The 14994-nt window shown below is 46.5% G+C and overlaps 1 protein-coding gene across 4 annotated transcripts in view; it reads left to right on the forward strand.

The window, feature by feature from the left end:
* CDKN2AIP (CDKN2A interacting protein) overlaps window positions 1-14994 on the forward strand; it is a 91457-nt gene that overhangs the window by 28331 nt on the left and 48132 nt on the right. For 2 of the 4 annotated variants that reach the window (XM_078677992.1, XM_078677993.1), the window contains one exon: window positions 3572-3702. In XM_078677992.1, coding sequence (XP_078534118.1) covers window positions 3572-3702 — 131 coding nt within the window. The remainder of the gene's footprint in view (window positions 1-3571; window positions 3703-14994) is intronic. The other 2 variants (XM_078677995.1, XM_078677996.1) reach the window with 1 other exon arrangement.

Genomic DNA, 14994 nt, shown 5'->3' on the forward strand with positions numbered 1-14994 from the left:
TAAACATGCAAAGAGAATCTTGATTTCATTAACCGCATGCGTGCGGGCGGAATTCCGCTCGCACGCTGAGAATTTGTAAAGCGCATGTTACATGACGAGCTGGGCTCGTCATGAGCGTGCGAGGAGGCTACCTCATGACGAGCCCAGCTCGTCATGAGCGTGGAAGGGGTTAAAGACAACAGAGACTATCATTATCTCACCAACCTCACCCTATATTCCGTTATGGATAAGGTGAGGATATGTAATCATATCTCAAAATTTATTAAAAATAAATAAATAATAAAGCTTAACAAGAAATATGGATTTTGAGCCATGTATTTAGGAATAAGTGCTAAGTGTTGTGCATATTCTAGTCTTAGAATCTAGTCTTTCTTCATAGGAAATGATCCTTTTTTTCTAAAACTGTTTTTATTTGATTTAATTATAAACACAAAATGAGCCAGTACATTGGGATATACATCTTGCGTATTTACCACATTACAGTATAAGGTCACATGACAACACAGAAGCCGTAGAATGTATAAAATGTACAAAACCGTTATCCATCACCTGAGTATGCACAGTACTAATAGCTTCCATACCGCGCCTACTCTCTGGGGATGACCTTCTCTGCCTCTCCGGGGCTTTGGAGGTTAACGGGGACTCTATCCCTCCTTCTATCTCTAGTCCATAAAAACTCAACCAGGGAGACCAGATTGTATGGAACTTTTTGGGGCATCATCCCGCCTTGTATGTCACCCTCCCAGCGACCATATACAGGTCCATGCTCATTCTCCACTCTGTCAACGTCGGGAGTTTGGGTACTCCCCAGTGTCGGGCTACATCTCTTTTCGCCACCACCAAACCTAGATTTCATAGTAGAAGTTTACTACTGGGGAGATCTACATCTGAGGGCACCGCTAGAAAAATTTAATTAGCATCCATAGGGAGTTCCAGCCCCAATATCTCGCTAAGCTCTTCCAGTATCTAGGACCAATAGGCCTTGACATGTTGACATTCCCAAAGTGTGAGTATAAATGTGTCCCTATCCTTCTTACAACGCAAGCAGTTTGGTGTCTCTGCTCTTCCTATTGCGTGCAGGCGTGCCCTGTCAAAGTATACCCGTGCCTATATAAGGCAATACAAGAAGATCTTCAGCGAACTCTGGAACACTTGCGATTACGATGGGAAGAATACCTGGGAATCCATATAGCGGTTAAAAATTGGGACATTATACTACAGACAACTCTGAAAAAATCCAGAAATGTGCGCTTCAAGTTAATCAATTATTATGTCCTTCATGGATCATACTTTACCCCAGAGCACATTAGGATAAAACTTCCGCCTGGCTGATGCGGCTTGCCCCAGATGTGGGGAAGAAAGAGCTCATTTTCTACGTATGCTCTGGTCATGCCCCTCACTCTGCGCTTTATGGGAGGAAATTACAACTACTGTTGCGGCTCCCATTGAGAAACAGACTCCTCACTTCCCGGCCAGTCTCCTGGGATGGTTTCCACATACATCTAAAACGGAGGTCACAATCAAATTCCAGGACGTGGCATTCATCCTGGCCTATCGGGAAATCACTAGGAATTGAAAATCAACGGTGGGGTCCCTAGTAACTACATGGGGAAGGGAAATGGAGAAATGGTCAAGCTGCAAGGGTACGAGGTGGACAAGTAGATTGCAGCCTGAGTCTGGGACACACTAGTGGATAGTTTCATCGCCCCAGAATCGGACACTCCCATAGCCTCACCTGGGGGCCGCTGATGTTTGCTTCACATTTAGGCCCTCCACGCCAATATAAATATTCCAGACACGCCCAGAGGGTTTAAGAGTTCAGTCGCACAGAAAAGCAATGACAACCCAGTTCTCTAGCGCTCTGCTTCTGTGCACTAAAGACACACAACTCATTGAGGACCCGGATAACTATGTACTGACGGATGGGTGGAGGGGGGACAAAAATGTTTATTAATCTGTGGGAATTAGTTATGAAACTGTATCAATGTTGATTTTAGAGACGATCTCTTAAGTGCAAATATACTACTGTAAATGTGACCCCCTGACCTGTAAAACCTCAATAGAATTCTTTACAAAGAATAAAGAGACAACATGAAAATGTCTAAGATCACACAGTTTGGTCAAGGGGAAGCCGGGGTTGATCCGGGTTTTCTGCTTTCACATTGTGCAATTCAGCCACTAGATATATATGCATTGTGTCCCCTATGTCCATCCCCCTCCACTGCCACCTTGCTGTTATCAATGTGGCTCTCAGTCATACCACAGACCAACATTATTGGCCCCTGTGAAAATGTTTGCGAGTACCCCTGGTATAAGAGGATTATGTTTCTTTCTGTAGTTGTTTTAATTATGTATTTTAACATTGCTGGTCTCTTTTCACCTACAATAATGCTTGTCTTTATACCATTCTTTAAATTGCATGCCTTGTATCTGTCCACTGCTGACATCAGGCAACTTCTTTTCTTTCCCTTTTCCCTCTCAACTTTATTTTTCCTCTTAATTTTTTTTTCTTTCCAGTAGCGAGGGCCCAGTAGTTGCTTGCTTCTTTATTATTTTTTTTTGTTTGCCTGTGCTTTTTGTTTGGTAATTTGTTTAGCATTCAAAAACAGTAGCTTTGAATGGTAAATAATTTTTTTAAATATGTTCCAGAATGGACGCCAGTGCATCATATTCCCTGGCCAGATTCCTTTTGTCAATTGGTCTTGTTTGGAAAAAACTACATTTAAGACAGCTGCTGTGGTTCATGCCTTCATCACTACTTAGTTGCTAACAGTCTGTGTCACAGCCGCCATCTTGGAATAGGGTTTCCTTAGAAAAACCTCATTTGAAGATGACCTCTGTGGCGTGAACATGTCTTATGTTACAGCGGAAAATAATATTTTTTATTTAAAGGTTTTGAAATTGTAATGTTACACAAAATACGTTGGTAAACACGGTTGTAATTAACATTGGTACTCACTGGTACACTTCTCTAGGCCCCCCTCAGTGCATAAAAGCTTTTAAATCTCCCAGTTTCATAGTCTTAAATCTACGGTGTATACATACAATACATACAAATGCGCTCTTTACTACTATACTGTGGCATCTTCTGCATAATCATGGATTTGCTGAGTAATTCATCATCTGCTACATAATTTCAGATTTTGCCCAAAAACAAGTCCGTTACTTAAACGGATCAAAAGTTACTAAATCGTTTTTTATCGCAGGTTGGAAAGCCCTACGCAAATGTTGACCACCTTTCCATTTCCTATTGCTGTATTCCAGTGTTAAACTATTACTGATGAACTGGAACCGTTGATCATACAGTTTTAACATATGCAAAAAATGCAATAGGACTGTCACAATATATGCCACATTATGCCGTATACTTTGCCTTCTCTTACCACTTAATTTAGTCACCCCTGCCACATAATGTTATCCTCCTCTGCCATATAATTCCAGTGGCTCTGGCTATAGTTTGTGTTTATTTGTTTAGCCTCAATGAACATTTCACATTGTTTCCATTACCTTTTTAACAATGTGTGCAAGTTTAGTTTGAATGTCTTAACGTGACTTTTCTTTTTATTTCTAGGTATCCTCCGACGGTAATGGAAAAAGTGCTTGACATGGCAAAAGGCATCAAAGTGGATGATGCTCCCACCCATACTTTAAGAGATGATCTGGTTTCCAAGGTGAAGAAAAGAGGGATCTCAGATTCCAATGGTTAGCAAATAATAAATATAAACTTAATGATATGCAGTTGGTTATAGATTTGAGTATTGATTTGTGCTAACATTTACTCTTGGAAGCTACTATTCTTAAAAATCGTGAAAATAAAATCCTACCGATCTCTTGTCACTGTCCATTATATTTGAGCCCTATTGAGAAGGGCAACTTGAACTGACATAGAAGACTCTGGTGCTTTGCTATAATTTGATACCAAGTTCCAGAAATGTGTTGTTCCTTCACTACTCGAGATTCTTCTAGGAAAGCTAGACAGGTGTTTACCTTAACCCATTTCTGCCTTACTCTTGAAAGGTTTTGGCAGTGGCATGGGCCCAAGGTTTTGTCTTCCATGGTAGAGGAGCACTTGATGGCAGATTTAGATGCAGGGATGCTACTGTTTGAAATCAACGTTACTCTCTAAGCGTTTTACGGAGACCCAAACAATAGGGGGGTTTATTTGTTTGCAGTGAGTGCACTTTGAAACGAATTGTTGGCCAGGTTCTCAAACTGTTACATCCATTGCTTGTTTTTATAGAGGTGTGTTGCCATTTTTCTATTTTGTTTTTCTGAAAAAGTCATGTGCTCAAGTTAGACCACGTACAAATTGGTGCCATTTTTTACATGCACACGGTCCTTTCCTAAAGTTGCCTTCTCTTTGCTACATCAACCTTTGACATACATTTGCATTTGTGACTCTAAGACTAGTTTCTTCGAAACACTGAGCACACTATCACAATGCCTTAACTTTTTAGGGGCATGGCCCTCATGTGCGTGACACAATTGTGTTTATTATTAAGTCCATGTGGCAATACAGCCATCTGTGAAATACAAACAATGGCAGGCAGATCAGAATCTCGGCCCGAGGCAAGGCTACTATTTTCTATATATAACTGTTAGAACTGGCTATTTCTGGTAGGCTCAGGCTGACGCCAAAGCCAGGCAGAAACCACCATTCTAGTCAGGGCAAAGGAGTCACACGCCAAGATAACCCCTGCTCACCCCCTTGGTAGCTTGGCACGAGCAGTAAGGCTAAACTCTGAGGCAATGTGTAAAGCATTTGCGCCAGCACACAACAGCAACAACATCCTAGGCACACCACAAAAGGAACTCCACACAAGATTATATAAAAATAACTTCTGTATTGTCAAAACACATCAGATAGAAATCACACATGTACATTGTGCCAACGGGCACGGGCAATATTCTCAAGGGATTATTCACAAGACAGGGCCACATGGGCCACTGTCAGAATCAACACTTTTAGAAATAGAATATAGGATATAAAATCACTGTAACACAAATTAGCAAATCTAGCACACAACCAGTAACTACTGGTAACAGGTAAGTACCACCTACGCAACCCTAACCACCTTAGGAGAATGTCACGCAGGGGACCAGGACCTCACTAGGACCACCTGTACTGGAAAGAACAACCACCTAAGAATAAAATACATCTAGGGGTATCAGCAAGAACACATTACACATGATGCATCAAAAACACATTCAGCGGTGTAGGGAAAGAAAACACATGATGCATAAAACATACATTCAGCGGTGTAATAACAGGGCATATGATGCATCAAAAACACATTCAGAGGTGCAGGGAAGGAAAAACACATGACTCATAAACCAACACATTCAGAGGTGTAAAATCCAGGAAGACACATGATGCATAATAACATTCAGAGGTGCCAGAACATAACTCAATAGCGCAAAAACACATGATGCCTAAAACATTCAGAGGTGCAACGCAAAACCTACATAAGCCACTACCTGTGGCAGTCCCTAGGCCAACTGGCCTTGTTGGGGCTAGAACGCCCTGTGTCTCAATGTCAGGGCCTAAACGGTGCAGCTGCCCACTAATTGCTGGGCAGCTGGGATAACAAGCAACCTAGGGCATGGGCTCTCACTAGCCCTTGAACAGTACTGCGCCCAAAGGCAGGAGCCACACAGGCTCTTGAACAGATATGCCCCCATGAGCCTCTCGGGGCTCGTCTGTGCTTGTATCATCAGGAAGTTCAAATATGCTGTTAATCTGCTTTGCTACAATAATGCCAGCGAGTAATTCACTTTGGGGGTCAGCCTTTTACCCTACTGCGCCCCCGCAATGCAGACGCACCTCACCAAGGACTTCGGGCGCGCCGACCAGATCAGACTCGCTCCCAGCCCCGGCCGGTCCCAGCAGTCCTCCGCCCGCTCTCAGATCCTCGGGGAGCGGCGGGGAGCTAGCTCGGCGCTCCGAGCAGGGACAGATGGGCCAGGGGCAGATAGGCCAGGGGCAGGGGGGCACTCACGTTGCTCCCTCGGCGAGGTCGGGTCAATCTCCCCCGGCTTCGGCACTTTGAACACGGCTCTCGGTATCTTCCTAGAGGTCCCGGTCCCGCTAGCCAATCCTGTCGCGGCTCCACCGACGAGCCTCCCGATGACGACGCACAGCTTCCAGGAGTCAGCCACTCACAGCGCGGCTCCTGGACCAGGCCCCTGTGACGCGGGGCACTTGCAGGGCGACTCGGCCAATCGGAGCACGGCTCTCGGGGCAGGCCTACTGCCCAGGCCAATCAGAGCGTGGCTCTTCTCGTGGCTCGGCCAATCAGGTCGCTGCCTCTTCGTGTCTTTCTCCGCTGCTCCTGGAACCACTCGGATCAGTTTCATGCCCCCCGGGCCGTGGCGGTGAATTGCGGGCAGATGAATTTAACGCGCCCAAGGACAGCAGGGCAATCTGAGTATCGCGAATCCTCAACAAGGATTCCTTCGTCCTGGGGATGCCTTCGAGCTCACTGCCACCACTTCCCACGTGCCGATGAGCACGTCGATACCACGGCACGGCAGCTGGTGGGCAGGCAATACTCAGCGTGGCGCTCTCAGGCCAAACAGAGGGCAGCCAGCGCTCCACACGGGCAGATGATCAACGGTCTAGGCAAACAGCTCACGATCTCTGTAGCACACAGCAGGGCTTTGTAGTCTTTGGTAACCTTTCTGTCCCTGAGTTACCAAACAGGAGGCCAGCTCTTCCCAGGCCCTTGGAGATTCAATTAGGAGACACAGCACACAGCAAAGTCTCTGGAGATCAAGTAAAGCAGGGTCACAGCACACAGCAAAGTCCCTCTTCTCCTCAGCTTCAGTTGGTCAGCAGAACAGGTCAGCCCTTGGAGCACACAGCAAGGCAATCTTCCTTCAGTTCTCCAGCAGTCCTTCTTCCAGCAGAGGTTCCTCTTGATTGTAGAATCTAATTTTCTGTTGTAGGGGTCCTTCTCTTATACCCCTAAAAGTCTTTGAAGTTCTTTGAAGTCTTTGTGCAAGTGGGCCCTGAGCCCGGTCTAAACCAGTTCTGGGTGTTGCTGGAGCACTGGGGCTTTCCTGGCTTCCTTCTTCCTTTCAGTGTCAGGGATGGAGGTGACAGTCGCCCAGCGGGAGGTGGAGCCAGTATTGTGGCCAGGCAGGTACAGCCCTATTCACTCCTAGGTGCTATCTCCTCCCACTTCCCTGGCATTAGATGCAGCCTTTCATCCACGGGCTGACTCAGACAACCTCCTGGGGGTCTGCAGCCCCTGTCACCCTCAAACCAGACAGTCAATCCACAAGCAGGCCCAGGCACTCTGGGCCAGGCTCACCAGCCAATCACACGCCAGGCACAAATTACACAAATATGCCAACTTCTGGAAGTGGCACTTCTCCACTAGACACAATCATGCCGCATATACCATTGCGCAGCATTCAATCTCACGAGTTTGCACATACCAAACTCGACCCTGCACTCCCCACACATCAGGAACTACCATGGGCATACATATTCCCCATTCATTCCTATGGGAGGGCAGGTCACTCACCACACATACACAGAGAGCTCACGCACTTTACACTGTACCACAGTGAAAAGGTGCGCAGAGGCCTAAAATCACCAACACCAGGTTCCAGAAACAGGCTAGGAAAAAGCAAAAAGTTTCGGGGTGAACCTGCCAAAAAGGGCCAGGTCCAACAATAACCTTTTTGTTTCCTAACATTATCTGCGGAGACACTTCTGCCGGCTTCGAGGGGTCGCTGCATGCCGAAGCTTTCGCCTAGTACCTGACCAACATCTCTGTGAGGGGTGTCCAGTTAGTGACCAAGACTGGGTTTCACACTCCTACCCATTAGTAATGGGGTTCGATCATCCAGAAGGAGGTTTCTTGGCAAACATACATTTACACCCTAGAAACTTAGGTATGGCGTTTGTTTTGTAGTAGTGCGCTACATAGTTATATTATTGAATATATATATATATATATATATATATATATATATATATATATATATATATATATATATATATATATATATATATGTCTCAACAAAATGGTGGAGCTATTTATTTTTGTTCACTGTTCTGACCTTCAGTATGATATTCGGTTGCATCTGTCTATTAATCATCACAGCCCACTTTCTCTGTGCAAAAATCACTACTGTTTAATAAACATTGGAAACACCCCGCTGCATATTCTTTGTAGATGTCCGTTAGAAATGGGATTTTTGGCAGGCTAGGGCATGTGCCAAAGACAAGCAGAAACCACCACTCTAGTCCGGATAAGAGAGTTACACTGCTAAAATAACTCCTGCTCACCTCCTTGGTAGCTTGGCATGAGCAGTCAGGCTTATCTCAGAGGCAGTGTGTAAAGCATTTGCACATAACCAACACTAATACAGCGTAAGCACTACAAAAGGACACCACACCAGTTTAGAAAAATATCCCATATTTTTATATACTAGAGGCCAGACCAAAGATAAAAATCCACAATACAGTACTTCAACATCTTCACTTATCAAAACATGCTTTAAAAATCATGAGCAAACAAATCCAAACAGTTCTGGCTGACCGCGGCGTTACGGGCCAGTTACGGTGTCGGGAAGATCCCCAAATAGTACCTTTTAGAAATGCAGGGCGTTGGCGACCTCTCGTTGAGCTTTCGAAAACACGGTGTCCGCAGGCGTCTGTTCCAGATGTCGGTACAGGAGTCGTTGGGGGCCCTTGAAGTCACACAAGTTGCAGGTCGATCTCCTCTCTGTTGGAGTCAGGAGCGCTGGCGTCTGAAGGCATCGTGTGCTGCGGTAGGCGGTGCGGCGTGCGGTGCCTTCAGGTCGCGGTGCGAGCAGTGGCGGCGTCGGATGACGTCGTCAGTGAGACCAGGGTCGCGTTGCAAGATTAATTCGGTGCTCGTCACGGTGCTGGCAGGTCACGGTGCAAGCAGCGGCGTCGTCGTTGCTGAAGCGATTTTGTAGGCTGACGAACTGGAGTCAATGGCGCCGACATCGGTAGGCCAAGGCTGCGGTGCAGGATGAGGGCGGTGCGGCGTGTAACTTTACGAGCGGTACCCTTGCACCACGGTGCAAACGTGGCGTCTATATCTGGTTGGAGTGTCGTCGCCGGGGTTGGCCAAGGCATCGTCGTGAAGCGAGGCTGTGCGGAGTGCAGTGCCCACAGGTCGCGGTGAGAGCAGCGGGCTCGGTGGTGGCATCAGCCGTCGTAGTCAGTGAGACCAGGGTCGTGTAGCGGCGGTGCCCTCTGCGGTGCCTTCAGAACACGGTATTGGCAGAGGCATCGTAGACATCGTCGGGTTGCTTTTCTTCTGTTGCAGCACAAAACACACAGTCCCCAGTGCTGAGGGAAGAAGAGCTTGAAGCTTTTGCTGTTCCTGAGACTTCTTGTACCGGGGGCAAGCTCTACCTCAAGCCCTTGTAGAAACTCACAAAAGTAGATTGCAGAAAGTTCAAGTCCAGTTCTTTCACTGCCCAAGACTGAAGCAGCCACTACATGCCAACACAGCAAAGCACTAGTTCCTCCTCACAGCTTCTCCAGCTCTTTTTGGCAGTGTCCTTGATCCAAAAGAGTTCTAAAGTTCAGCGGTCGGGCCGCAGTATTTGTATCCAAAAATCCTTTCATCCTCTAGGCAGAGGGTGTCTATGCCGAGCCGGAACCAGTTCTTACTTCTCTTGTGTGATTCCCTGGCAGGGGGTGGAGACGGCATTGTTAGAGGCAGACCAGGCCCTTTGAGGTGCAAGGAAATCGTCTCCCCCCTTCCCCCATCGCAGCCCAGGTCTATTCAGCCCTCTCCTGCTTCCCCAGCCTTCTGTCCTCCAAAACCCAGACAGGGAATCCATATTCCAGCAGAGGCACACGGGATGTCTGAGCAAGAAAATACCTACTTTCTAAAAGTGGTACTTTCAAACACAGAACATAAAAATCACCTTCCCTAAAAGATTCCTCTTTAGATTCTGAGTTCAGGCATACTAAATGTTATTTTCCTACCTAGTTCCCAGAACCAGTTATGTTTATATGATGTTATAAACAAATTTCCCATTCTTTCCTATGGGGAACAGGTAGCCGTTCAATATTGAAAAACGAAATTGGCTGTAATTCACTATCAGGGCATGCCACACACACCAGGGCATACCTGGGCATACCTGGGCCTACCTTAGGGGTGCCTGACATGTCAGAAAAAGGAAGGTTAGGTACTGGCAAGTGTGTGCACTGGCCAAGTCGACATGACAGTTACCAACTGCGCGCAGACTCAGTAATGGCAGGTCTGTGTTACCTTTTTAAGGCTACTCACGTGGGTTCCACACGCTGCTGTTGGCCCTAGATTGTCTTACCTGGATAAAGCGCTCCCACCCACACCTCTTGAAGTGTTCCTTATGTCTGTTTGGGACAGCTGGGAGCCCCTGCGTAGATCTCAGGCTTCGAATTGCCCTGTGTAAATCTCAGGCTTTGACTACGTGGCTCAGAGAGAACCCCAGATTGTAGTAGGGGCCATCTCCCTGGAGACATCTAAGCACTGCTTCTTTTGTACTCCTCATCTGTTGGAGGGGGAGACCTGCACTTTCCCCGGAGTTAGAAGTGCAGCTGTGGGCAGTTTCAGACTGATGCTGCATAATCCGCTGTTCAATCGTGTCTCCACCCTAGGCATTGGTAACCAGGCAAAAGCCCATCTGTCTTCATTTCTATCTAATCGTAGCGAGCTAGTTAGTCTGGGTGACTTTAATTCCCCAGTCTTTTCACTTCCATGTGGAGTTCCGCAAGGATCCTCGCTAAGACCAATTCTGTTCAACATTTAAGTAACCAACTTAGCACGAGTAATCAAATCGTTTGGACTGGGTCTCATCATATGCAGATGACACCCAATTGGTGCTCACGTTAATAAAAACGGGGACACAGTTTTGGCTAGCTTTCACGATGGCATGCTGGCCATAAGTAACTGGATGTCAAGGCATTGCCTTAAATTAAACTCATCCAAGACCGAAGTTACGGTCTTTGGAAATGTGTCCCCGGAGTGGTCTGCGAGCTGGTGGCCAATTAAATTGGGATCACACCCAATCCCGGTCACTAAAGCCAGGAACTTAGGTGTCATGCTCGATGATAAGCTGTCTTTTAAACATCTTGCTAACGCAGTGGTCTCCTCATCCTTTTATGTCCTAAGAATGATAAAGAAATTGCTGCTGTTCATCCCGGCTGGTGCCAGGAGAAAGCTTATTTCCGCCCTGTTATGTCCAAACTTGACTACTGCAACAGCCGTCTAATTAATGCACAGGAAAGGGTCCTTAGCAAGCTCCAGTTGGTGCAGAATGTTGCCGCTAGGATACTGCCAGGTACTCCCATATTTAAGTCCATCTCTAATGTGGTGCGACCGCTCCATTGGCTGCCTATAACAAGCAGAATTAAATCCAAAGCTCTCTGTATTGCCTATAAGGCCATTCACAATACAGGACCGGAATTCCTGAAGAAGTCATTTCAGGTATACAGTCCCATCAGATGCCTTCGCTCTGCAGGTGCTAATCTTCTTGTCGTCCCTAGAACCAAGAGAACCAACTGGGGCGACAGAAGTTTCGTAGTTGCCACTGCTAAATTGTGGAACTCTCGTCCCTCGCAGATTAAGTCTAGTCCTACTCTATCATTCAGGAAACAAATAAAAACTTGGCTTTACAAGTGATAGGTTTCTTTCCTGCCTTAAGCCTTACCTTCTGCTGCACATAGCGCAGAGACACCTATGGTTATTTGCGTGCTTTATAAGTTGTTCAAATAAACAAATATACAGAGCAATACTTTGGTAGTGTCCCCTATTGGTATCCTGCTGAGGATCTTGGAGAATCACTCTGTGGTGATGGGAAAGGCCAAAGTGAAGGCAGCCGGAGTGCCATCTGATCGGGGAGATGTGTTCAAACAACAGCAAGAAGCACCTGTTGTGGTGGACCCTGTACAGCAGCAATTGGCCAGGATACTCGAAGCCATAGTAGATACTAAGGCCACTCTACACCAAGATATTAGTACGGTGTTAGTGGATTTGGAACTACTTGGAACTGAACATCGTAAACTAGCAGAGAGATTGAGGTTGCAGAGGCCTCCATCGCAGACCAGCATTCTGCACAACCATCATTGACACATCAGGTAGCAGTCCTCACTGAACAGGTCCACACACTGGAACACAGGGCAGAAGATGCCGAAGGACCCAATAAGAGAAATAACAGAGTGGTTGGGCTTCTAGAAGGAACCTAATGTTAAGACATGATCGCTTTCCTTGAACTTTGGCTCAGCACCGTGGTGCTCCAGAAAGCCTCGACTTTTTATACTCTTAAGAGGGCACACCGGGTCCCCGCCCGTCCATCCGCGTTGGTTCGTCCACCCTGCCCAGTGGTGGTGAGACTCCTGCATTTTAGAGACATTGATACCCTCCTGCAGAAGGCGAGAATAGATTATCCTTTAGTGATGGATAATAGCAAGGTATCAGTTTTCCCTGACTACATGCCTGAACTCTAGCAGCGGCGGGCCTCGTTCCTCGAATTCAAAAGGGTGCTACGCGAAGAGGGCATGCAATATTCCTTAATGTTCCTTGTTAGGCTTCACATAATGCTGGATGGGAAAACTAATTTTTGCGATGATCTTGGGGCGGCCTGGGAGTGGCTTGAAACCTACCAGCCAAAGACGGGCACTGCTGCCAAGGGCCGGGGTCTCCACGTCAGGAAGAGGGCCTGAAAAGGTCCAAACTGAGACTATCTAAGAAACAGAGCCCATCTCAAACAGAGAAAGAAAGAGCTGCTGCACTCCAAGCTGTGGCTGAAATCATGAAACCTAGAGAACTGCCTTGGAGGCTGGCTCACCTTCTGTGAAGGGAACAGGGGACTCCGACTCCTCCAGAGCAGCCAGTGTCCCGCTGCCAATTGTCTCCCCAAGAATAGCAGATGATCTTTGAACAATAGGGCCCTCCTAGATGGAGTCGCCCATCGGGGTAATATGGAACGCTCTATTGATATCTGAAGTAGATGGGCTGGAAGTTACTGGTGTCCGGGCCGGCGCGGGCTGATCCGAGAACTGCTGCTTAAGAGCTGTAGCCCACCCCCTTTTAGAAGACTGCGCCTATGGCTGGTTGCGGTCTACCTTTGAGTCTAATGCTTCGCTTGCAGTTTCAGCAGCTGGTCATTGTCCGACTATTCTGGGGAAGGGGAGTTCTTGTCTGCAGGTGTATTTTTTTAAATTGTTTTGTTCTATTTTGTTGCAGGGGAGGTACCAGATCCTTTCTTGGGGATGGGGTGGGGGGGAATGGAGAGCTGGGGTTGAGTTCCTGACCATGGCACCCACTCATTACACACTGAAATTCCTGACGTGGAATATTAGAGGGATGGGGTCAGCTGCTGAGAGAAATGACGTGCATAGATGTCTACGGAGAAGGGGGATGCAGATAGCCCTACTGCAAGAAAGACCTCTTATACAAAGTGAAGTGGAGAAATTGCGCAGATGATGGAGGGGGCAGGTATTTGTGACCTCTTATTGTGTGTATGCTACGGGATGTTAATCTGGGTAAGGGCGGAAGTACCCTTCGAACCCTTGCATTTCTTGGTGGATGAAGAGGGCAGATACATGTTGCTGAAGGGGAGATTGCTTGATCGTGAGATTACTTTTGGCAGTGTGTATACCCCAAATCAAGACCAGGTGCCCTTCCTCCAGAGCCTCTCGGCCCACATAGCTGAAATAACGGTGGCACATATGATCTTGGGGGAGGGGAGCATGGGGGTAGGGGGTGCTTTTAATTGTGCAGCTGACACCACACTAGATTGTTGAGTTTTAACGTGGTAAACCCATGTAAAACTACCCGACCTGGGTCAGTAATACAGTACACTATAGTGGTGGTTGTGGTAGTATTTTTTCAGACAAACAAATGGAAAAGCATTCACCACTTATAACTTGAGTAGGATGATCAAAATCAGGAATTTAATTCCAAAATTAGACAGGTATTGAATGCAATATAAAGTCAAAGCATTAATGATTTGCAACACAGTTGCTCCAATCAATAGTAGTGCAATCAATATTTACAGTGCTCTTGTTGGAAAGGAAGGGTAGGGTAGATGGTAGGGAGTTTGTGGGTGAGGGACAGGGTAAAGGTATAGTGACATATACACATTTATTAATACATAGAATTAAACCTTTCCAGCCTAACATAGGTCAATTATTCCCACATGTAAACATAGCTCAAAATTACATATTGTTCTTATTAGTCAGTCCTTTGAGCATGTGATTAGGTTGTAGATTGTCTACGTTTCGACCCTTAGATTTAGAGGGTGATTAAACCTCACGTTGGGGTCTTCGTCGGGACAGGGAAGAGCACCTAAGAATAATCGAAAATAGGGTCCGTTTAGTGGTGGTATGCACGTAAAGGGTGAATGCTAGGAGAGGTTAGATAATTATTACCTACTTGCAGAGGGAAGTACGGTCAGTGTGCGTTCCCGTGTGGGCCATCAAGTAGCCCCTGAGATCTAAAGGAAAGAAAATATATCATTGTAAGATGTCAACAGTGGTGGTGGGACATCTCACTCACTGGATTCAATTAGGACAACCAAGTGCAATCTCACTAGGTAGATGAGGTTGCTGATGGGTGATGAATCTCCCACAGCAAAGAATCAATCCAAAACAGTATCTGATACAAGGAGAGGGGTCAATTAGGAAGAATCGTGGGTTTAAACATGAATGAACAACAAGTTAAAAAAGAAACTAACAGGCTCTGAATCGTCCCTGTGTGGTCCCAAGGGGGAAGAGGAACTGAGTTAAACAATGGATGGGTTGGCAGTCCCTGAGCAGTTAAGTTGTTCTATGAACGATTCTAGGGGGCCAATCCGACCAGTGATCGTATGATTTAAGTAGTTGCTGGGCTCTGCAATTAACCGGACATCCGTGCGAACATGATCTCTGCGTCCCGTAAACCAATGAATGGTATAGGATACAATTGAACAGATTGTAGATATCTGTGTCGTGAATCATTTTATAATGAATAG

Source organism: Lissotriton helveticus, chromosome 2_2 (assembly GCF_964261635.1).
Source record: "Lissotriton helveticus chromosome 2_2, aLisHel1.1, whole genome shotgun sequence".
Taxonomy (NCBI): Eukaryota; Metazoa; Chordata; class Amphibia; order Caudata; family Salamandridae; genus Lissotriton; species Lissotriton helveticus.